Genomic DNA, 25,944 nt, shown 5'->3' with positions numbered 1-25,944 from the left:
GTCCTATTGTGTGTCCATCTATGTCCATAGGACTCTCCTCCTAACCCCACACATCTCCCTCAGCCAGTCCATCAGTGTCGAGATGGAGACATCATACAATGGGCCCACTCCTACTCCTTCCTATAGTTGCTGTAAGGAGCTCCTGTTCTCTAGTCCCACACTCAAGCACAGGCCTGCTTGCTTCTTCAGGGCATACTCCTGACCACCTGCTTCCTTTACTAACAACATGGGCTCCTCATTGTTCTGCCTCTTTTTCCTCCTGTAACCTCCATTCTTTCTCTTCTCTTTTCTTTTCTATGATCCTCTTGATCATTTTTCTGATCTTGTTATTCTTCCTTCTCTTCAATGCAGGCACCCTTTATATGGCACAGGTGCGGTCCGCCACTTACTCCAAAGTGTGAATGAGAGGGACCTGATTGTTCTGCTCGCATTTGCACGTGAATGCTTAATCAACCAAGCAGCACAATCAACCCTGGAGCAAGCGTTGGCATGCACACACCCACACCCTCTCGGAGCCTGCATGATCTGGGACCCGATTATTTATTTAAAACCACACTTCACCACGGATCTCTTAATACACCAGGACCGAGTTTGGGAGCCACTGATCTAAAGAATAGTTTCCCAAGAAATGAGTGATTGAGATGTTCACATCAATTAAAATATGACCATACTTGTTTATGATTAATATAGGATCAAGCTTTTTTTTTTAGTATAACGTATACAACTGCATTTCTTCATAATAGCTTCATTGGTAATCTTTAATATATTTTTTCTAATCTGTTTTCCGTTTTTGTAATTAATATTTTTCCTTAAAACATTACTTAAAAGATAAATTTTGTTTTCAAATGCAAAATGTCAAAACACTCCTAAAATGTAAAAATATATGTTGATTTACAGGGATTTCCAGGAGATATTGGAGTTCCAGGTCCAAATGGCCCTGAAGGTCCAAAGGTAAATCCCTTTTTTTTTTTTTAACATTTTTATAGTTTGATTTAAGGGTTGTTTAGACTTTTGAGCAAGTGTTACAACTTTAAAATTACCAGCCACAAATATGTTTATAAAGATCAACAGAGAATTTTTAGAGTATAGAAAAAATTTACTAAATTTAAACACAGCTTAATATGATAATATTTCAATAGACAGCATGTTTCAATGAATATTTTAAATATTAGTCTGTCAATAAGCTACAGTGATAGCCAAAAAGGGTTTCTGGCATATTGAATTCATTGATTATACTGTACATGTGTGTCCAGTAATTTAAGAAGTAAAAGATGAACAACAAAGTGTGTTTATTCTCTTTGGCTTATGTTGTAGCCATCAATGTAGACTACTTCTTTTTATCTGTGCAGGTCAAACAGACTAATTGTTTTTACTCTAAGTGACTAATACCTTTCAGTTTTAATAATTCATTGATCCTTATTAATGTGGAACTAAGTGCAGCTTTAATTATATTTCTGCCAGTTTTTTATTTCTTGGTGAAACTATTATTTATTTTTAGTTTTGTGTATATTGTATGCATTTTATGAATGCATATAATATGTCTGAAACCAAAGATGCCTGGTGATAGAGTGATAATGTTCATTTGTTGATAGTAAAATGTGTTCTGCTTATAAAGTGTTTTTCTGAATGTACACTCTTTGTTCATGCAACATATGCTTTAATTATTGTTTGCATTGCATAATTTAATTTGCCTTTAATGTTACTGTTGTTAATATTTGGTGTTCTTACATTCTTTGGTTTTCTTTCTTTTTTCTTATTTTCTTAATTTCTTACACACCTGTAGGTGTTTTTATGTTTTTTTTCAGTGTAGTTTGAGAGAAAATTGACTAAAGGAGGATATTAGTGCACTTTATATATCCTGGCAGTGCACTGTGATTACTTTAAAACATTTTTTTTAATGGTAATATTTATCTTATCTCTTAACATAATACAGCCAATAAGGGCCCACTGAAAACTGAGTTTATGAGCATCAAGTGATATGGTCTGAAAGTTGCCTTCAACAATATATAGAATTACAGTGCAGATTGTAAAAAAATGTTTTGAAGTGCATAACACCAAGTTTTCTTTAAAATCTGACACAAATCAAGGGGTTTTGTGCCACAGCCCAGTGACCTTGAGGTACACAAGATCTTTTATAAGGTGAAAACCCACCAAACACCTGATATTTTCCCCCTTCTCAACAGCTTTACAAATTAGCTAATTGTACACTCCCAGAAATTCAGGAAAACCACTAACAGAGTTAACAGAAAATAATCTTTGCTGAGGATAACCACAATACTATAATCAATACAGCAGTATACCACAAGATCAAATACCGTAAATAAGTAAGCTGATACTTACAAACACACAGGGCAGAAACACATTCCAATGTGTTGTTTATTCTGCTAAAATATCATATAGTTTGCCTCACCCTCAATTTTAAGCATACAATCACTGCTCCAGTAAATCCTGTGTATGAATTAACGCACACTGGGTACAAACTGTCCTCATCTTTGTCCTCATGGTGGTGCAACAAGAGGCATTTAGAAAAACAGTTCATAACCTCAAGCATGAATGTATTGGAAAAAAATAAAGCTAAAATCACTCTGTTTGTCTGAGGCTTTCATTAAACATCAAGAGTATTTAATGGTGACTGATTTGAAGAGCTATACTGGTTATGGATTAAATTACAACCAATATGCACATCTGGTCAGACATATCCACTATGATTTATCCACTAGGTGGCGAACTACGCTAAGAATAACCTCAATATTGGAAATTGCTAGAATGTAAAACAAAGTATTTAATTAAACAAATAAATCACTCTTAATATATATGTATATTATAAATGAGGAAACTATAGCATTATAATTCTAACTCTAGGAAAATGCTGTTCAACCATCCTTTAGTTTCCTCTATACATTTTAGAAAATAGATGCTTAATCATAAACAACATACTTTAAAAATAAACAATTAAATTACATTTACTTTATATATGTAATGTAACTACATTTACTTTATATATCGTGGCACGCAGCTGGGGGTGGTACCCAACCGGGACGCCCAGGAGGACCGGAGAAGGGCTTGCACCTTCTCCAGTCCATAAGGGGGCGACTGCCCTGGTTGCTTTGGGGGCCACGGGTGCAGAGCTTTGAAGCTCAACCCTGTAGGGGCCTGTGGTCACCGCCAGGGGGCGCCCCAATACCTGGAGAGCCCTGGACCTCAGCACTTTCGTCACACCAGGAGCAGTGACACCCGGGGTGTTTCCGGAGATACAGCCGGCACTTCTGCCACACTGGGGCGTATCGGTGTAAGATTGCCGGAGCACACCTGGAGCACATTCGGGGGGACATAAAAGGGGCCGCCTCCCTTCATTCAAAGCTGTAGTCGGGTGGAAGAGGACGAGGTCTGGATAGAGAGAGAAGGAGGCGGTCTGAAGGAAAGGCATTGTGGACAGAGGCCTGGACTGTTGGGGTGATTGGCACTGGGTTTGTGCACTACTTATTATGTGTTGAACTTGAAATGATGTCCGTCTGTCTGTGTCCAGGCTGCTTCCCACAATATGTATATATATTTATATATATATATATATATATATATATATATATATATATATATATATATATATATATATATATATATATATATATATATATATATATATATATATATATATATGGGCACAGTGGCACAGAGGACCCAGGAAGCGAACCCGGGTCTCCTAACTGCGAGGCAACAATGCTACCCACTGCGCCAACGTGCTGTCCTATATACACAGTGCATCCGGAAAGTATTCACAGTGCATCATATTTTCCACATTTTGTTATGTTATAACCTTATTCCAAAATGAATTAAATTCATTTTTTTCCCCAGAATTCTACACATAACACCCCATAATGACAATGTGAAAAAGGTTTACTTGAGATTTTTGCAAATTTATTAAAAATAAAAAAACTGAGAAATCACATGTACATAAGTATTCAAGGCCTTTGCTCAATACTTTGTCGATGCACCTTTGGCAGCAATTACAGCCTCAAGTCTTTTTGAATATGATGCCACAAACTTGGCACACCTATCTTTGGCCAGTTTCTCCAATTCCTCTTTGTAGCACCTCTCAAGCTCCATCAGGTTGGATGGGAAACATCGGTGCAAAGCCATTTTAAGATCTCTCCAGAGATGTTCAATCGGATTCGTCTGGGCTCTGGCTGGGCCACTCAAGGACATTCACAGAGTTGTCCTGAAGCCACTCCTTTAATATCTTGGCTGTGTGCTTAGGGTCGTTGTCCTGCTGGAAGATGAACCGTCGCCCCAGTCTGAGGTCAAGAGCGCTCTGGAGCAGGTTTTCATCCAGGATGTCTCTGTGCATTGCTGTAGTCATCTTTCCCTTTATCCTGACTAGTCTCTCAGTTCCTGACGCTGAAAAACATCCCCACAGCATGATGCTGCCACCACCATGCTTCACTATAGGGATGGTATTGGCCTGGTGATGAGCGGTGCCTAGTTTCCTCCAAACGTGACGCCTGGCATTCACACCAAAGAGTTCAATCTTTGTCTCATCAGACCAGAGAATTTTGTTTCTCATGGTCTGAGAGTCCTTCAGGTGCCTTTTGGCAAACTCCAGGCGGGCTGCCATGTGCCTTTTACTAAGGAGTGGCTTCTGTCTGGCCACTCTACTATACAGGCCTGTTTGGTGGATTGCTGCAGAGATGGTTGTCCTTCTGGAAGGTTCTCCTCTCTCCACAGAGAACCTCTGGAGCTCTGACAGAGTGACCATCAGGTTCTTGGTCACCTCCCTGACTAAGGCCCTTCTCCCCCGATCGCTCAGTTTAGATGGCCAGCCATCTCTAGGAAGAGTCCTGGTGGTTTCGAACTTCTTCCACTTACAGATGATGGAGGCCACTGTGCTCATTGGGACCTTCAAAGCAGCAGAAATTTTTCTGTAACCTTCCCCAGATTTGTGCCTCGAGACAATCCTGTCTTGGAGGTCTACAGACAATTCCTTTGACTTCATGCTTGGTTTGTGCTCTGACATGAACTGTCAACTGTGGGACCTTATATAGACAGGTGTGTGCCTTTCCAAATCATGTCTAATCAACTGAATTTACCACAGGTGGACTCCAATTAAGCTGCAGAAACATCTCAAGGATGATCGGGGAAAGAGGATGCACCTGAGCTCAATTTTGTGTTTCATGGCAAAGGCTGTGAATACTTATGTACATGTGCTTTCTCAATTTTTTTATTTTTAATAAATTTGCAAAAATCTCAAGTAAACCTTTTTCACATTGTCATTATGGGGTGTTATGTGTAGAATTCTGGGGAAAAAAATGAATTTAATTCATTTTGGAATAAGGTTATAACATAACAAAATGTGGAAAATATGATGCACTGTGAATACTTTCCGGATGCACTGTGTGTATATATATATATATATATATATATATATATATATATATATATATATATATATATATGAACGCTGGCCCCGGCACAGACAGACGGACATCATATTTTGCACCCAACACACTTTATTTACACTATGTACAAGTTTAGTGCACTCACGCAACCCCAGTGCCTCTGCACCGATTTCCCCAAAGTCCAGGGCCCACAGTTCTGTGCCTTGCTTCCTGGCCGCCTCCTGTCCTCGCTCTCCAGCTCAGTCCGCTTCCTCCCGACTTCCACCAATGACTGGAGGGAGGCGCCCTAAATAAGGCTCCCGGATGAGCCCCAGGTGTTCGTCCTTAGCCACGCCAAGCGTGGCGGAAGTGTCGGCTGTCTTCCTGGCAGCTCTCCGGTGCCACACAAAGTCTTCCCCGGCACTTCCTGGTGTGGCGGAAATGCCGGGCTCCCGGATAATTAGGCACCGGGCGCCGCCTGGCGGTGGCCACGGGTCCCTACAGGGCTGGGCTTCAAAGCCCTGTACCCGAGGCCCCTGTCTAACCAGGACGGACGCCCCACTCGGTCTGGAGGAGGCACACGCCTCCTCCGGTCCTCTAAGGCGTCCCGGCCGGGCTCCACCCCCGGCCGAGGGCCACACGGGATGAACCGGCATCGGGGCGCCGCCTGGCGGTAACCACGGGCCCCTACAGGGTAGGGCTTCCATGCCCTCGACCCGTGGCTCCCAATAGAACCAGGACGGACGCCCCCTCGCGGTCTGGAGGAGGCACAAGCCCTCCTCACGCCCTCCTGCCCCGGCCGGGCTCCAGCCCCGGCCGGGCCACAGTGCCCCACCGCTAGCGAGGACACGTGGGTCCGAACGGCACAACCCGAAAGGGCAGCACGTCCCCGGTGAGGGTCCTACTATGCCCCCAGGGTCCAACACGGCACCCTGGGACATCCGTCTTCGGCACCCCGCCGGCGCAAACGCGCCCTGTGGTCTGCGCCGCCTCGCCCCGCTGTTCCCGCAGTTGGGACACTATTGGCCTCTCGGCGTGGAGCCCCGCTGAGCGCCCGTTTCAGGAGGGCAGGTCCCTGACGACGCCGCCCTCAGCACTCGCCGGGCTTCGGGCCTGTGGAAAAGGAAAAGAGGGCCAGAAGCACTGCCAGGACACTCAGCCCGAGTGCCCTGCCGGTCCCGTACCGCAGTGCTCCTGCCCCTCCGACAGCCCCTGACTTGCCTGCTGAAGTCCTCCGCCGCAGGTTCCATGCCCGTCCGCCTGTTGTCCGCGGCACGCTCGCAGGCGGCTCGCCCAGCCGCCCAGGGATCTCCTCTGCCCGCACAGAGGACGGCCTTCTCCTGACGCTGCGCACCCAGCGCGCGCTTCTCTCTATCGGAGGAACCGCATTCACCCTTCGTTCCTCCTTCTTTTCTTGGACGCGCTGACGGTCTGGGTCTGAGCACAGCGAAAGCTCAAATCCAGCCCCGTCTGCGTCCAGGCAGAGCGACAGGAGACAGCTGCAGGCTTGAGCGCAGGGCGCTAGGACCCAGGGCACTCAGCAGCCCCGATCCTACCAGCCCCTGCATATTCGAGCTCCTCGCCGCCTAGCCGTCTGCACCGCGGCGTCTGCTGTCGGGAGGTTGCTTACTTGGAGCTGATCGTCCCGTAAACGGTCACAGCCATGTTCGGCAAACCTCCCCACTTGCTTTACGGGAACGGCAACACTCACCACTCCCGCCGTGTTCTGCCTGCCTCCGGTTCCAGCGCCGCGCCGTTCCTCCGTCTCACGCGGTGTCACTCCCGACGCGACCGCCTTCTCCATCAGCTGCTCGCACTGAGCGACTAGAACACGCAGCAACTCCTCAAAAGGCGGCTTGGCGGGCCGAAGGGACTCCTCCGACACACGCCGAGCCGCTGGTGGAGAGAGAGAGACAGACGTCGGTGGGCTTACCTGTCCATCAGCTCCATGCGACGCCTGCTTCCTCTGGGCCACTCCCTCTGGCCCAATCGGGTCTCGGTTTGGCACGAGACTGGCGTTCCTTGGGCCCGCCTCTATCCAATCATCGGCGGGCACGCAAGACACACCGCCAATCCCGTGCCTGTCAGCGGCGGGACTTCCGCCCGCGCCATCTTGCCTCCCCTGCTCCGAGTGCGGAGACGTGCCTCTTCGCGCGTTGTGGTTGCGGCGATTCCTTGAGCCGCAGCGGCTCCGACTCCGCAGCCTTCTTAACTGCCGCCGTCGCCGCGCTGCCGACAGCCCGTGGCGCGGCGCGCTCCTGCCACGGACGCGGATCCGGTTCGTCCCTCCCTGTAGAAATGAAGGTAAGACCGACCCCGAGGGGCCGATGAATGCAGGGCAGGGCACTTACCTCCCGGATCCCATCCTGCCGAGGCCCCGCCTCGGTGTGGCCTTCTGTGCTGCCACGCCCGCCTGGCTGTCTGTCTCGACAGCGCGACTGGAGCCCGCTGCGCTCCGGCGATGTCGGGTCCTCCTCCGCACCCGGGGAAAGCAATTCCGCTGTCCGGTGGCGGTTTCTGGGGCGAACGCTCCCGCGGGGTTGAGCACGGGCCGCTCTCGCGGCCAGTGTGTGGGTCCGCTGCTGCGCCGGGCCGTTCACAGAATATTTTTGATTTAATAACACAGGTCCCCGCCTTGAACCAGGCGGAGCATCCTGCCGACTACGCCACTGTGAACGCTGGCCCCGGCACAGACAGACGGACATCATATTTTGCACCCAACACACTTTATTTACACTATGTACAAGTTTAGTGCACTCACGCAACCCCAGTGCCTCTGCACCGATTTCCCCAAAGTCCAGGGCCCACAGTTCTGTGCCTTGCTTCCTGGCCGCCTCCTGTCCTCGCTCTCCAGCTCAGTCCGCTTCCTCCCGACTTCCACCAATGACTGGAGGGAGGCGGCCCCTTAAATAAGGCTCCCGGATGAGCCCCAGGTGTTCCGTCCTTAGCCACGCCCAAGCGTGGCGGAAGTGTCGGCTGTCTTCCTGGCAGCTCTCCGGTGCCACACAAAGTCTTCCCCGCACTTCCTGGTGTGGCGGAAGTGCCGGGCTCCCGGGATAATTAGGCACCGGGGCGCCGCCTGGCGGTGGCCACGGGTCCCTACAGGGCTGGGCTTCAAAGCCCTGTACCCAGGCCCCTGTCTAACCAGGACGGACGCCCCACTCGGTCTGGAGGAGGCACACGCCCTCCTCCGGTCCTCTAAGCGCCCCGCCGGGCTCCACCCGCCGAGGGCCACACGGGATGAACCGCATCGGGCGCCGCCTGGCGGTAACCACGGGCCCCTACAGGGTAGGGCTTCCATGCCCTCGACCCGTGGCTCCCAATAGAACCAGGACGGACGCCCCCTCGCTGTCTGGAGGAGGCACAAGCCCTCCTCACGCTCCTCCTGGGCCACATATATATATATATATATATATATATATATATATATATATATATATATATATGTGTGTATATGTGTAGTTGGTCTCATCAAATGTTTCTTCCAAAACATTCTCTACATTCGCCAACATCAAACCCCCCGCCAAACCCACCCCCTATCCCCTCCCCGGCCTGCGCTACACACCAGCCACTTCGCATCTCTGCTGCTCGCGTTGTGAGGAGGGGGGCTAAACGCACCCCAAGGAGACGTGGTCACTTCTCTGAAACCCCCTCTTAAATAGTGATACAATTGGAAACAAATAGTTTTTTTTTACCTGTGTGTAACATCATGATGTCCAGAACTCCCAAGTGGTGCTTTTGGTGTAAATTACAGAAGGTGAGAGAGAGAACCACTCACCTGGACATCAAAGACAACAGCAAAGTCTTTTTCTTTAGTAAGGTTATTTCTTTTTCATAAATAATGTTCTGAAGTGTCTGAGCTACAATGACTGCAGGGGATTTGACTGCAGTCACATTAGATCACTAAAACTGAAAGTGTAGATTTACATGACTCTATAAAAAAAACAAAGTAATAAAACAACATGAAAAGCTCTTACAGGCTCCTGAATGCTTACAGTCAGGCTTCAGTAAAAACACAGAGAAAGATAATTGTAAGAGCACAAACGTTTTAGTGAAAGATTTACAAAAAGTCACGTAATTTTCTTTTACAAGAACTGAAAGATTCCACTTTGTTCATTGCCACTTTACCAATGCACATCTAAGCATTAAAAGCAGCCCCTGTGCAAACAACGGCTTATAATTGTAAAGCAAGTGCTTCCTGACATCAACAGCTATAATATGTGGTAAACATTGCTTATTATATTCACCATATTATGTCCTGAATCAAATAAAATGTGGACACTTCTTTTTTTAGGTTTGTTTTTCTTTGGTTTGTTTGCATGCTTCTTGACTTTACCTTCAATGTTACTTCATACATGTATTATAAAAGATGCACTGTGGAAACAATATATATATATAAGTTCTTCTTGTACACAATAATGGAGCACTCAAAAAAGGAGGAATGTTATTTTAAATATTTTGCTTCACTTGGTAGCACTTCCAGGGTCCTCCCTGTATGGAGTTTGCATGTTCTCCCTGTGTCTGCGTGGGTTTCCTCCAGGTGCTCTGGTTTCATCCCACGGTCCCAAGACATGCAAGTTAGGTGCATTGACGATCCTAAATTGTCCCTAGTGTGTGTGTGTGTGTATATGTGCCCTGTGGTGGGATGGTGCCCAGCCCGGGATTTGTTCCTGCCTTGTGCCCATGTTGGCTGGGATTGGCTCCAGCAGACCCCCATGACCCTGTGTTAGGATATAGCGGGTTGGACAATGACTGATTGACTGACTGTTTCTCTTTATTTGTTAAAATATATATTGCAGAAAATGACTTAGCATAAAATAAAGCCATGATAAAGGTTAAAAGTCAGGAGGAATTTTAGGTCAGAAATAATAACTATAAAAATCATGCATGTGTTTCTGACACTATGTACATTTATGTTTTTATTTAGCTTCAGTGTACATGTTCTTTTAATTTCTATAGGGCGCTCCAGGTGATCGTGGGCCAACTGGACCTCCTGGGCCCAAGGGAACCGAGGTAAAGAACTATTCATTTTTTGGAAGTTCCAGTTAAAAATATTTGTTTTAAAATACGATTTAATAACTAGCCTGTTGTATCTCATACCATTTTAAGAGGTATGAATCATTAGTTTTAAAATGCATGTTGTGCTAATATCCTCTTTCTCATAACCACTGTTCCTTTCTTTCACATTGCTCTAACGCATGCAACTTTTTTTACCTGGGTGACACTAAACATCGTACAGATTTTTTTTTTCTGTCTTTCTCTTGGAGTTTGCAGCACATTTCAAAATGATTTTTGACACTTGATAGGATCAAATCTGTTTTGTGGGTTGTATATGGAACTGCATTGCAATTAAAGGTTTACATTGGGCCTTAACCCATACTAATGTTTGACATTACTTATACAATACTATGCTTTGACTTTGTCAGATAATATCTTTGTTGATAATATCAACAAGTGTCTGAAACATCTGTTTAATATTTGAGTGGATTTGGGGTCAAGGTGTATTTTTTAAATGGTTACTATACATTGAATACACCTTACTGGTTATTTGAAAATAGACTCATGGGGAGCAGGACCCTTTTGTTTGCAACATTTAGTCATAAAATTTTATTTTATTGTGCAAATTTCCTTTATTTTACAAATATATAGACTGAAAAACAATTGTAGAGTTTCATATTGTTCAAATAACACTAAACATTTTATCCAGCATTCAGATAGTTTTTGAGAAGAGTAAGTCATTTGTATAATTCATTTTTACCAAGTTAGCAAGTCCTTTATTGCAAGATGAATTGCTGTTTCTGTTACAAGCCTTAAGACAAGATAAACAGATTTCTGTATCTGTAGGAACATTATTTCAGTATATAGAAAAATTCAGGTTAACTAATATGAAGACACTGCATTCTATTTTAAAGAGGAAGTGTTTTGAAGTAATGATGGCATACTAGGTTGAATTACTACCTCACAGTATATACACTTTAGTTCACCTCAAGGCTTGACTGTTCTCTGACTGTAGTTTGCATCTTCTTATATGTTCTCATGAAATTCTTGTGTGAGTGTTTTTTATGTGTATATGTGTATAGCGCTCTTCATTGAGTGCATGCTCAGAAAACTTTAACAAGTTTATACGTAAAAATTAACCTACATAAATCACACATAAAAATATAGATTAGTTTAGACAAAGCAAGCAATTTCAAACTGATTATAACTATAAGGATCCTAATATATATGTCCATTAGTATTATTATTGAAATTTGGTAAGTTAATAATTGAGGAAAGGAAAACAAAAACTCCCGTCAGCAGAATTCCTGGAGAAAATAAACCCCTGAGAGATCCAGATTATAACAGAAATACTGTCAAAGAATAGACAAAGAGCCACTAAAAAGTTTGGGGCAGTCTCCCATATACTTGAACCTGGCTGCAAAATAGTAAATTGGTTGCGCAATACTGTAGTGTACAGATAGGAGTCCAAAACAGAACTGACTTGGATGAGGCAAAGATGGCAGTTTTAAAGGAAGGCTGGGAAAATGACATTGCTGGGGCCAGAAGTGAAATCGTCGGGCCCGGGCCCGGAAGTGACATCAACGGAGCCAGGCAGAATTTCCCGTATCTGGCCTGTAGTGGACAGAGAGAAGGGATTAGTACACTCCACCACCCCTGGTCTGGTGTAGAATTACCTTCATTTGAGCCCTTTAGCTGCCTCCCATGTGCACGTGTGTGACAAGACCTAGTCACAGTTCTGGAGACTTGCACCATCTGTTCCTTGACATTCTAAAATATCATATACTGTAGTTTTGTGCCGGGCAGTCTAATAAGATGGAAAAGTCTTTTAATTCCTCAGTGTCATCTCCCAATCCAGATACATGCTTTTAGCTTGATAGGCCAGCCTAAACAGGCCCTGTGGCAGTGAATATGATTGCACACATATCACCTGTGACTGAATGGCATTTTATCCAGGGCGCTATTCCTGCCATGATTCTGTTAATGTCATAATAGACCCTGGCAACCTACATCCATGTAGGAGATAGAGTAGGCTTAGCAAATGAATGGATAACATTTGAAATATGCTTACCTCAATGAGAAGCTGTACTGTAAGAAATACATGAATTTCCAAATAGTGTTATAACTAAGCCAGCCAAAGTGCTTTTCTGAGGTACATCAACAGATCATTTTCCTTGAAAGGTTTGTTTTTGGTATAGTTGTAGTGCATGAATTATTTTCTGTGAATGAGGTATATATTTTGAAATGAACTTGGGCAACACCAGACCTTGGTATGGAGTCTTGAAAAGAGACTGAGCAACTGCTGCTTCGTATAATGAAACAGATAGAGTGTACCTTACTAGGTTGAGTCACATCAAGGAACTACAAGTGATAGTAAACATAGTGGTGTCAGGAGGCTGTGGTAGATAGCAGTGTCAGATATGAAAATAAGGTCAAAGACAGGGTGTTTCTGCATTTGTAAACTGATGATGCAAAGGAAAACCATGTCAGTAGTTTCTAACAATTCAATAGCATATTTAAAATTTTCTTAAATATATAAAAAGTAACTGAAAGAAGTAATATGTTAAAAAGTCTGAATCACATAAGTGATATTGGATATAAAATTTGTGGTCATACAAAAAAAAAATTACAAAAATTCATCCTGTTTTGTTTCAAAAGAGTAGTAATGAGGACACTACAACACAATGCCATCATAATCCTTGTTTGAATTAGATTTTTTTTTAATTCAGTTAAATTCGGTTTATTTTTTATAGGGCTGTTTATTGAGTGAACTATGTCAGTGAACCTCTTTGTTTTTCGCATTTCCCTTTCAATTTGATTCGCCTTCTTGTAATCTTAAATTTAATGATGTTTTTCATGAAACTCTTACACTAACGTTTACATTTTACTATATATTCAACATAAACTTGATCATCATAGTTTGTATGCATATGCCTGCTTGCAGGGGGAAGAAGGTCCACTTGGACCTCCTGGAGTACTTGGACCAACAGTGAGTACCTATTCAACTTAAGAAATAAACCTTAATTTTTCTCTGTAAATTTGCTAACATTTCTTTCAAGTATTTTTTCTTATTGTTTTACCCATTTTAAATGTTAACTTTCAATTACAATTCTAAAAAGAAAATAATGTTTCATCCTTGTTCTTGTAGGGTAGGCCAGGAAGAAAGGGGTACATTGGAGAATCCGGTCCAGATGGTTTAAAGGTATTTTTTTATTTGATTAGGTGCTTTTTAAATTGTGAATCTTTGTATAACTTTTCAATCTAATCTGCAAAATTCTGTTAAGTATGCAGATAATACACAATAATACAGAATGCAATCACATTCACATACATAGTTTTCCAATTGTACATTTATATAATGACAGAATTTCCCTGTGTGTGTGTTTGTATGTACTGTATATATATATATTTTAAGTGTGGAACAGACCATGAAATCTATGAGGTAAGTGTTGGGGCACAAACTGAGAAAACCCCTGTTAATCAACAAAAGAAAATAAATAATGGGTGCACTAAGACACAATAAAAATGTCAGCTGCAGTAGCCCAAGGTTGCGTTCTTAACAAGAAGTTAAATGATTTGTACAAGAGCTCTGTCACTGTGAATGGCAAGGTCCAAATGAGAAGTCACCTTCCAGGGGCCATCCTTATTTATTGAGCCATGTGCGGAAGTGGTGAGGATTGTTCCTGACTAGGCATTCTCATTGGTCAGCTTCTTGTGAGTGAAAGAGAAGAAACTGTTAGAGCCCCCTCTCATCTAAAAGTGGTATTGCTTATCACAGCCAAGCCTTGAATATGATCCCCAGGTACGCATATACATGTGTACAGAACAGATGTGTAAGGGAGCAAGAGGCCCTGATGCATTATCAACAGTATGTACTGTAATTACACATAATACAATTAGCATCATCTGCCAAATATCACAGGTTTGTTATATAGAATACATTACCTTGTTTACTGCACAGAGAATTGAATACTTTTTTTTTATAATGTACATGCTTAGCCAAGGAACATGTCCAAATCCATTGTGGTCTTTTTTTTTCAGTGCAAAATATTTTGCTTAACAATACTGCATTAGTTGTATGTTATCTCAGTTGGACCAGGAACAAAACCAGGAAATCAAGGTTTATTGATTCTCTTCTAGTGTATTGTAACATTTTGTCCAAATTGAAAATTTAAGATGTAACTTGTAAATTTCAGTATCCAATACCAATTACAATATTCCCATTATTTTAAGTATGTATGTAAAAAGAAACTAAGAATTTGCATTTCACAGTCCTGAATTTCAGCCAGTTATACCCATAATGATCCCACTCCTTTAAGATAATTTAATGGCAGGCAATCTGACAGAACATACTGTAAATTTTCAGATATCTACAAATATATTTCAACATATCTCAAAATTACATTTTGATCATTTAGAGATATGTCAAATTAAGCAGTTATTAATGCAAAGAGTTCTGGAATTCAAGAACAAACTACCAAGATATGCTGTTGAAGCATTAACCTTGAGAACCTTTTAAGAAGAATCTAGATGAGATATTGGAACAGCTTAGCTATTACGAGCTTGATGGATAGAATGGTCTCCACTTGTTTGACAAATTTCTTGTGTTCTTAATTAATTGTTTTTAATGGCATTTAAAATGCTGATATGTGCTTCAGAGCAAGTGCATTACAGAACATCTCCAAAGATGCCATTGGTCATGCCACAAGTACCACAAAAGATTGTATACTTTACATTTAAAAAGTAGGTAAAAATGGATGACTGCAGTTTCGTTTTATGTTTGGATGAATCAGTGTGAGGGACGCAACAAGAAAAAGATTGAGGACACAGACAGTATTAGAATTTTTGGGAGTTTTTGAATTTCTTTATTTACTTAGATTTACAGTATTTTTTGTTATTATTTAATTTCATTATTGTATTTATAATTTTGGCTACCAGTTTGCTATTGCAGTTGTCATCATCTCAAAGATTGTTTTTGTGGATAGCCATGCAGCCCTGTTGATTTTAGATTCTCAAAACAAACAATGTGGTTTTGGGAGTAAGCTTCCCAAAGGAGCATTCATAGTAAATTACTTTTTTCAGGGTTTTTTTAATATATTGTTACCATTTTGGTCTTTCCTAAAAGTACCAATATTTTGCACTGATTTCTTGCTAAGCAGAACCAAGACATAAGCAGGGGAACAAATACAAAAAGTGAATTATCATCAGATTTTGGGAATACCATTAACTTCCAAGTAACAAGCCTGCAGTCTCATCTATTATGATGGGCTTACAGTGTGTTTTAAAGATGACGTTAATAGATACAAACAGACAGTACAAAAGCAAAAATGGACCTGAGCTCTTCTTTATGGCCCCTAGCAAAAGATAATTAATCAAGAGGAGTTAGGGGAAAACAGTAAATACAAAGTCAAATACATGAGAGGTGCTGAATAAAATACCAGTATCAAGCTTTCAATAAGCATAAAGACCTTTCATACTTATCATACAAAATTTGATTAACCAATATTAAGTGGCTGTTCTTACCATCCATGTTTGTATAGAAATGAAAACTAGCAAGAAGAAAGACACTGCTAGCTGGCATCTGTCTTTATTTTGGAATTCATTGTTTTTTGCCAGATGTAATAAGACATCTGTAGTCAAGAACATATAGCTTTTGAGTCACCTTTCCATGGAACATCTTTCCAGAAATGTCAAAGTGTACATAAGTGCTTTTTGAATAACAAACGACAACCATTAATATTCTTCATAATGAATGTGCTTTAGATCTTGTGATTAAAATGTGAATGTTACTTTTTTCACTTATTTTAATGGTAGAGTCATTGGCCTTCAGATCCCTGACTTTTCTGCTAAAGTGGTTTGTCACCTCCCAGATGCTTCTGTGTTTTCCTCTTGCTTTGACTTTGGCAGAATAGTTGTGACTGTGGCTTTTTTAAAGGTACTAAGCTGTAAAAATTGGATTGACATTTTCAGACTGTTTAACATCAATGACATTTTATTTTTGTAAGATAGACAGAAAACTGGGCTGAATCATCTAGGAAGCTCAACATGTCAACAACAATAATCAATTTTAAATTAGAGTAGTGATTAAAGTGCCTGCCTGCAGTCATTATTGTTCTCAATGGAAGTACTGGACATCTTGCATAAACAGACATTATTTTATTTTTTGAAAGTAATGATTGCCACTATTTGGTTGTTTAAAACAATGGTTTGAACTGTTATATTTTTAGTTTGTAACCAGAACTTAATTAAACTAAAATATTTTAATATTTTCTTTGAAACATTGATTGCAGGGAGAAACAGGTGATATGGGAAATGCAGGGAAATCTGGACCACAAGTGAGTACACCTCTGTTATTGTACACAGATTTGTGTTTGTGATTGATTAAACTTTTAAAAGTAACATTAAAACCAGAAGGTATGGTCTCATGTACAGTATGTGGTACTATTTAAATACGGCTACAGCTGTTATATTTACTTACATTGCAATTTTAAAAGATGGAAATATGTTTTATGGAAAATGTGGAAGTTGAATGCAATCTCAAAATTTGCCAATCCAAAATGGTGATTCTTGAAACTTGTTTTTAAGTTTTTGAGGTTACTGGTATTTATAAGACATGTATTCTGTTACTAAACTGGAGAGTAATAATTATCTTGATGAACCTTGTTTATATATAATTTCATTATAAAAAAAGACAAAATAAATAAGAATTGAAATTAGGGAACAATTATTAACATAGAATAAAAGTAACTCCAATGGCCAGGGAGGACAGAAAAAACAAAAAAAAAACTCCAAACGGCAGGAGAAAAAAATAAAATCTGCTGGGGTTCCAAGGCCACGAGACCGCCCAGCCCCCTCTAGGTATTGTATCTAACATAAATTACCTCAATCAGCCCTCATTGTATTCAGGTTTCTCATGGAAGAATTTGATGATGACGGTCATGTGGACTTCTGGCTCCTAAAGTAGGGGTTAGTACGGATTTTGGAACCACCATGAATAATAATGATAATTAATTGAATATACAGAGCATCAGGATTAAACTAAGATGAAGCTATGAGAAAGCCATGTTAAAGTAATGTGTTTTCAGCAGTGTTTTAAAGTGCTCCACTGTATTAGCCTGGCGAATTCCTATTGGCAAGCTATTCCAGATTTTAGGTGCATAACAGCATTGAGGCATTGCTACCAAAAATATACCTTGTTCCAAAGGATAATTTGAAACAGCAAAATAATGAGCTGCTCATAATTTACCTTTAAAATATGCTTTGTTGTTCTATATTGTGCTGGGGGGTACACATCAGTACAAAATACAAAAGAACTCCACAGAGATAATAATCAAAGAAAATGTATGCTTGCCGTATAATTCTGGTGCTTTTGGAGATTTGGTTAGCTGGAGTTGGAGCATTTTTTAATTTTTCTAATTATTTCAGCAAATAATTTATTATTCCTATTTTGTTTATTAAATGTTTCTATAACAATTAGTCATATATTCATAAAGAGTAGTACATGTAAAACATGTTTTTAATACGATTTGTACAGTTTCATTTGCCTGAAGTTGCTTTGATAGATTGTAGATTGCAAATCAAGATATTAGAGATTCAGGTGCTATTGTTAGATTTTTTGGATGTGGAGGGTATGTGGCTGATTTAGCTAGTGTATTATAGATATTTTTTAAAAAATTACCTGAAAGAGATTTAAAACATTTGCTTTAGTCTCAAGGAAAAGCTATTATATTCTTTAGATAATATAGCCATGGGTTATCTTAAACAAGCACCCACTGGTAGTGCCAGGTAAGTTTTTATTCCTGATATCCAGAAATCAGTTAAAGACTACTCACCCTGTGAAATGCACTGAACATTTTATCACTCTCTCTTCAAGTTCATTAGCTGCTGGTTTATATGTATGACAGGTTTGCACAAAACTTAGTGCAATGGGCCTTGAGTAATTCAGGTGAGATAAATGGTTATTCTTGTTTTATTGTAATATACAAAAAAGCATGAACATTTGTCAGGGCAACAGGTAGAAACAGTCTATAAAGTTTTGAAAGTTGAGGCAGTGCTTTACTATTGTTATTTATGATACTCGTAGAAATGATGACCTGAAATTTTATTTGGAAATGACAGCAAGATCTGTTGTGTGCTGATGACCTCATACTGATGGTGTAAAGCAAAGCAGAAAGAAGGAGGTTTGGAATGTGCAATTTAGGATAAAAATACACAATGGTGAAGAAGACAGAGAAGAGGCTGTTAAAGAAGTGAGGTGATTGCTGAAGATTTTTTTCAGTTAACCAATTACAATGTATGAAGGAGTTTCATGCAAGATGCCAAGCCCAGAGGAGAAGCTTGCAGTTGGCTACTGAAAGTAAATGAAAGGAATACCTGGTTCTGATGTAGCTCGAGTTAGCTGGATAGGAAACTTCTGCTTTAGAATTTCAGCTAGGAGCTGGGTATTATTCTCTGATGCTGCAGTATTACACTAAGATGCACCCTCTGTGTATTCTCACTGGGCATCTGCAGTAGTAGCGGTGTGTTTCTTTCTGCAGAGGACATCTTTGACAAACAGCTTCCAGACAAGATCATTTAATTCCTGGTTGAACTGTATTTCAGTCCTTTGTGCCAGAAAAAGTTTTTGTCTGGATGTTGGATATGACAACGAGCCACAGCATGTGCTTTTTCCTCAGTGGACATAGCAACCAATGCACATTTGACAGTAGCTTGGACAAAATGAGTCATTTTGGACTGTTCTGTTCAATATCTTACATAATATTTTAATAGAAATAGATATAAATATACAATAAATTGATTGCTTTTTCAAATAATTTTAAGGTTTCAGTGTGCCATTTCACCGCATATCACATTTGCACATTCATCCAGACTAATGCATAATACTGATGCAATTGTCAGTCAGTCTCTTGACAATTAGGCTGCATATTGTTGGCATTTATGGGTGGGGCACGTATCTTAGCAGTGATGTAAGGCTGGCCTCTCCCATTGAGATCCACTCACAAAATACCAAAACATTGCTAGAACACAATTATTACAAAACATAGATACAAAAATATGATAAAAATTGAAACATAAAGTACATGCATACAATAATCAGTTAAGCAAATTAAGGGCCACATATTCCTGTCATTCTTGTGTACCTAATGTTGTGTTTAGTGTCGAAATTTATTAAGGTTCTGCATTTTATTCATACATTTTTAATTATGGAAATAAGAAACATACTGTTTCACTGTAGGGTCTCTGTCAACAGTTAGGTTCATGAATAGATAAACCATCCAAATCACCATTAACCTGATTTTAGTAATTAATGTAATAATGCACCCAGACATGATCTAGATTAAGGCTGAATCTTTGAAAATGCATACCAATTACAATACTGATGAATCACTGCATAAATAAACAAAAGACTAGTTTTTTTTATGACAATAGCAAATAAATGCAGTACATTTAAGTTTTTTTTTCTTTCATTTAACAATGGAAGTGATAAAAATATATAAAACTTTAAGTGCTACAAATTGTGATTGCATTCACTACACTTTTGGCACGCAGACTTATTCTGATAAACTGGAAGAACCCAAACTCTCCTCTTTTAAGTCAGTGGGAAACCGATGTGTTATACTATTTGAAATTGGAAAAAATCTAATTCTCAGTTAGAGGATCCATACAGACTTTTTTCAAAACATGGCAGGATCTAATCAGTAATATTTTAAAATAAGATCATAAAGCACAGAGAATTTATTAATTTAGGTATGTTTACAAGACTTAAATTTCACGCCGTATGGCTTGCTTGCTCTCTCAGGGTTGGGGATCGATTTGTTCTTTAACTCAATTTTTCTTTTTGTAAAAACTTGATTGCTTCTTATGGATTGCAATAAAATTAATAAAAAGAAAAAAAAAACTTTAAGTGCTTAACCCAGACAGCTAAGCCACAAAAGCCTGAAAACTTAAAAAATCTTCATGAGTTATCAGTTTATTTCTCAAAATAACACAAAGCAGAGATGAGCAAAAGGAGAAAAGTGAACAACAGTGTAAACAGGGAAAAAAACAAAGGCCTGCTGTTATGTTAAGCTATGTCAAGTTATAATACTATATATTTATGTATTTCAATTTGAAGCAAAGACAGGTTGGGTAGCTTGTTTAGGATTATTTAGATTTTTAGAGTTAGGATGCTGTGAATTTGAAAACTTCTATGATTTAAATTTAAAAATATTAAAGATAATAAACTGAGAAACATATTATGTTGTTACATTTTTATTAATATTTAACTTATTATGACTTAATTCAGTAATTGTTTGTCTTGCTTTCAGGGACAAGTTGGTTTAATTGGACTCCCTGGTGTCATTGGTGTTCAAGGAGAAAAGGTAAATTTTATTGCTTTCAAATATAGAAAGTAGAAGTTAAAATGTCATGCTAAACAACTACAAATGTCAATTTTGGATTTTGATATCATTCTATCTTACCTGTGTTAGATTGTCTGATTTGGTGAATTCATTTTCTTTTAGCTATATATGACAGAGATATACCCTCTCAACTTTGTGTATTTTGTTCATTAGAAGCCATAAAAGCACCTGTCATTGTAGTAATGCATTATTTAGAAAAAAATATGATACAATCTAGGTATGTACATTTAATAAGCAGAAAAGATTTATATACGATTCACTATTTTAGTTCAGCTATTGTTCCTCCCCTGGCTAGGGTTTAACCCTAACCCTAATTCCTGCTCAATGTATTTTTGTTAATATTATGGACTATTTAGTTTCAATGTGTTTATGTATCTTGTATAATGTACCATGTGTTTTGTGGGCAATCCCCCCAGAGGTGGGGCCACCTGCTCATCCCAGCAAAGGACTGGACTCAGCCCTGTGTAGACAGGGGCAAACCACAGTCCGTCATAGTATGGTGAGTTCTTTTGTGTTTATCTTGTGCTTCTATAATTCTTCTGCATTTTTGAACCTCTTCTCTGTTTTTTTTTTTTACCATTCTTTGGATTTGTGATTTGGACTTTTTTTGCCTTGGATTGCCTTTGTCTTTTCATGTAATTCTTTTTGCCTTTTGTGCTCTATGGAGCTTACCTTTGCTCAGAGCATTTTTTGAAAAATAAATCCTTTTATTTATAAAGATTCTATGTAGCCATTTTCATTATTAGCTAATGTTTTGGTGGTGATTTTGCCACTATAGTGGGCATTTTGAGTATTTTTGGGACTTTATGTGCTTCAGAACTCTCGTGCTATGTCACAATTCATATAAGCCGAATGAACACTTGTTTTCATTTTTAAAACCTGGATTGTTATTCTTTTTTTGTACATGCACTGAATAGCAGCATTTTAATATAAAATGAAAATAAATTGATCTTTTTGTGTTATGTAAATGTAGACATGGATGATGTCACAGATAAATGTATGCATGTATAAGACACAATATGTGACCATATATTTCTTTAGACAGGTGCACTGCTATTGTATAATCATGCATAAACTACAAGGAAACATTTGGTTTTACAAACATGCTAGAAACAGCAGAGCTGTAATTTTTATGTATATACAGTATACACAAGCTGGTGGTATTCATTTTTATGAATAAAAGTACTAAAATTATTTGTTTTGACAAGCATCAAATTAATCCTTGGCCCAGTTCTGTCAATGAAGATAGACATGAAGTTTTGTTAAAAATGTGATGCCTGCCAGTATTGCAATCAAAAATAAAATGGTTTTAAGTGCAAGCTTTACCAATGACATTTATAGACAACTGAGAATGTCTAAACTAGGGGCAAACAGGCATTAAAGGAAAACTTCACTCAAAAATGATATTTTTCTTTAATGTTACTTACTATATGTAGTTTTTAGCTGAGAAAAAAACGGTTCCCATATTTTTGTGCAGTATAAAGAGAAAAACGTTTATGATATAATAGAACCCAGTGGTGACAAATGCTGTACAATAGCAAACAAAGTTAAAATTGTCCATGGGAAAAAAACTAATACCACATTACTTGATAATCCACATGTTCATTTTCCAGTTGTATTCTTAAAAACCTGCAGAAAGCATGCCTTGTTTGCTAAAGTATTGTTAAATTGTTACTTTAGGAAATACTTTATCAGTACATATCAAAAACAGGAAACACATTCCTATAGCACTATGCTTTTGAATTAAAGTTGTGATATGATGTCCGCTGATTGTTTCAGAAGTCACTTTTAGTGCTTCATTTCTCTATTTCTGTTTTAATTATTACAACGTGGCCACTTATCTGGATCTTGTAGCAACAAAAAAATCTATATCTTTCAGAATCAGTCCTGTGAGTCCCACATATCTAGTAGTTTCTTTCTCTTAGCCTGTCATTCACAGATTATCAGGTTAAAGAAAAAACCCTATATATACAACAAGTAAATGCATGCCATCCTTCTCTTCCTCTCTGTCTCCCTCCCTGTCACTGCTTCTAGTAAGAAGTCAAGCAAAGTTATACCTTTGATTGGCTAACTAAAAAGATTACAAAGGTGTCATTTTGCTTGACCACACTAAATTCATAAAGGCTAACACGGTACAACACCCTCTATGCTTGTGTATTTCACCTACACTGGGGGCCTTACACCACCTCTGTCTTACATATTTGAAATTCTCCACCAATGAAAGGAATACTGATGTTCTAGGTTTATATGCATATGTACATACTGATTAATATTTATTTATTTGTTTATTGTAGGTGAATCCTCTGGGTTACATTTTCATATGTTACACCTTTTTTGCCTTAATACTAGTGATAACAGTAAAAGATCAGACGTGATTTTCACCAATTGACAATTTATTAAGTAGCAAGCTTAAAACTATATACAACAACAAAATAATATAATTACAAATATACGGTGGATAGTAATTAAGAACACAGACATGTGTTCTAGTAGAGTGCTCTAGAATCTTCAGAATTTGCCATTGAGTCCAGCCATCTTTATGCTCTGCTGTACAGCCCCAGGCAAGATATTTGACAAGTTTGGAGCACCTACTGATAATGAAACTGTTGCAGATCAATAAAGATCAGATCCTTGTGATACACTGTATATAATATAATTCCAAACTATATTCACTGCAACTAACAAAGAATTTTACATGTTAAAAAGACTGAAATCATCTTAAGACACTACCAGAGAGATCCACCTATTTGTCAATTTATAAGAGTACTGTGGTCTATGGTGTCAAATGCTGTACTCAGGCCTGTATCAGCATTAACCTGCAAGTCATTTACTACTTTGTTCTAAAGCCTAATGAAACTTATCAAGGCGTCTGCCTTCAGGTCATTAATTGTGAGTCACTTCGTAAAAATATTCTCCTATTAATAGTTGTGTTATGAACTAGAGAGTTGCCAAGCAGAAAGTCCCAAAAACAGTTGCAAAAAAAGCCCCAAAAGTGGAATATTCAATCTTAGACTTTTAAACCAAATAAAGGGCCAACAAAGAATTTTTATAAAGTAACAGATTTATTTTCAAATATGCTCTGCAGCATAAAAAGCACAAAAAAACACAAAAGGCCCAGAAGTAGATTTCTTAACACAACAGACAATGTCCTGGTGAACAAATCTGAAAAAACACAAATCCAAGGAGAAGTCAAGAAGCAGAGCAAGAGGTTTTAAAAAAAAAATCTAAACAGTAAACACAGTAATAATCACAGAGAACTCACCAAAACCACCAGGCACATTCAATGAACCACAAAGGACTGCTTTTTCCCTCAGCCTATAGATGTAAGGTTAAGGGTAGTCCCTTAACGGATATCAACAGGTGACCCCGCCTCTTGGGGAACCACTCACAAAACACAAGAAACATGGTAACACAGACATAGATAAATAGAAATATCATTATAAACAAAACTAATGAAAACACAGAATAATGGAAATAATTAATATACATAATAATATTAATATAAACAAATCATATATTAGTAGGAATATAAAAAGGAATTTGAACACATATTCAGGGAAAGAACCATGGCTGCAATACAACAACTTACTCCAGTCATGATCAGTGGAGAAGCTAGCTTTTTACTTTATCTGAAGTTTTTTTTTTATTATTATTTTTCATTTGTGAATTATTTAAAGTATGATCCCACCCAAGGATGAGTCCTGCTCTACCACAATACTGTCATGATATATTACGACTCTTTATAACCTCTTATTGGGTTAAGAGAAGGGATGGATGAAAGTAGGATAATTTAATCTATAGTGTTCATTGTTGGGAATGTCTAATAATCAAGTTAAGATATGTCTGGAACATAGACCTAAGGGCTTGTGCACCTTAAAGCAAAACTAAATAAAAATGTTACAATAAGAGTTTAATTCTGTGTCAAAAACCCTTAATAAAGCATATATAATTCAAATGTAACAATTATTTCTAATTTCTCTGTTAATCAGATGTTCAAAAGCATATTTAATTTAATATATATAATATATATATATATATATATATATATATATATATATATATATATATATATATATATATATATATATTTAATTTTTTAACTGTTTTTTTTAGGGAGATCGTGGTCCAGCTGGACCTTTAGGCCCTCCTGGAGAAAAGGGATCAGTGGTAAGCTAAATGTGTAAAGAACCATACAAATCTTTTCTTTGTTTTTGGTTTGTTGTCATATTTTGACTGCCTTTAGATACATAGATATTCTACCCATGATCCTGGTAATTTCCATTCTGATTCCTACAACGTGTATTTCGAATCTCTACACCTTTCTGACATTTTTAAAATCACACCAACTGTTGTATTTCTGATTAAAAAAGAGAACATTAAAAAATTCTATTAATCCAGACATACGTTTGGAAAAAATATAATATATATTTCTAATACTCTTTTAGTTACCAGACAAAATCATGTGAGTGTTATTTGCTTGTTGTAGTTCTATAAAATCTCTTGAAATTTTACATCAAGATTTCTTAAAACTGGTGTCATTTGCTAGGCATTACATAAAACTTTTGAAATGCAAGGATTTACACATAATGTCAAAGGTTTGGCATTGTTACCTCCAAAAAGAGCTTTAATTATGCTTTATGACATTTGTAGATGTTCATTATTATCCATGCATCCATGCCTGACATCCTTTGGTGAATGGCAGAAACCAGCCCTTGATGGGATAACTAATTGTCAAAGGGCAAATTCGTATCAACTCCTATTCTAACGCATACCAGGTCAGTTTAGAAGTGCCAACTTTTACACTACTTTATAACAGGTTAATTTTAGATGTACCAATGAACTTGTATATCTTTAGATTTTATTTTTAAAAATCAAAAGCAGATTATCAACAGAAAATATAAGAAGAAACAACCAGAAAAGTAGACCTCAGCCAAGGGTTAAATTTTATGGAATAACCTAGTCAACAGAGAAAGCAGAGTAAAGGCACCATTTTGCTTCATTACCAGAAAACTATTGGTGGTATAGCAAGGTGATTTAAATTGTAGGAGGAAGACAATTGTCCACAGAAACGCATTCAGGAGCTTCCACTAGGAGGCAAGAATTAGTTTAGCTGCCAGAGTATTATGACAGAATAAGTTACATTGACTGGGTCTGCAAGGAAGAGGATAGTGTGT

The 25,944-nt window shown here is 38.9% G+C and overlaps 1 protein-coding gene across 2 annotated transcripts in view; it reads left to right on the top strand.

Moving 5' to 3' along the window:
- Nucleotides 1-25,944, top strand: part of LOC120514245 (collagen alpha-1(XXIV) chain) — a 327,082-nt gene that overhangs the window by 184,640 nt on the left and 116,498 nt on the right. For both annotated transcript variants that reach the window (XM_039734522.1, XM_039734521.1), the window contains exons 20-26: nt 898-951; nt 10,332-10,385; nt 13,315-13,359; nt 13,519-13,572; nt 16,661-16,705; nt 20,678-20,731; nt 24,884-24,937. In XM_039734522.1, the coding sequence (XP_039590456.1) occupies nt 898-951; nt 10,332-10,385; nt 13,315-13,359; nt 13,519-13,572; nt 16,661-16,705; nt 20,678-20,731; nt 24,884-24,937 (360 nt within the window). The remainder of the gene's footprint in view (nt 1-897; nt 952-10,331; nt 10,386-13,314; nt 13,360-13,518; nt 13,573-16,660; nt 16,706-20,677; nt 20,732-24,883; nt 24,938-25,944) is intronic.

Source organism: Polypterus senegalus, chromosome 14 (assembly GCF_016835505.1).
Source record: "Polypterus senegalus isolate Bchr_013 chromosome 14, ASM1683550v1, whole genome shotgun sequence".
In the NCBI taxonomy this organism is placed as follows: domain Eukaryota; kingdom Metazoa; phylum Chordata; class Cladistia; order Polypteriformes; family Polypteridae; genus Polypterus; species Polypterus senegalus.
This window is presented reverse-complemented; position numbering and strand designations above follow the sequence as displayed.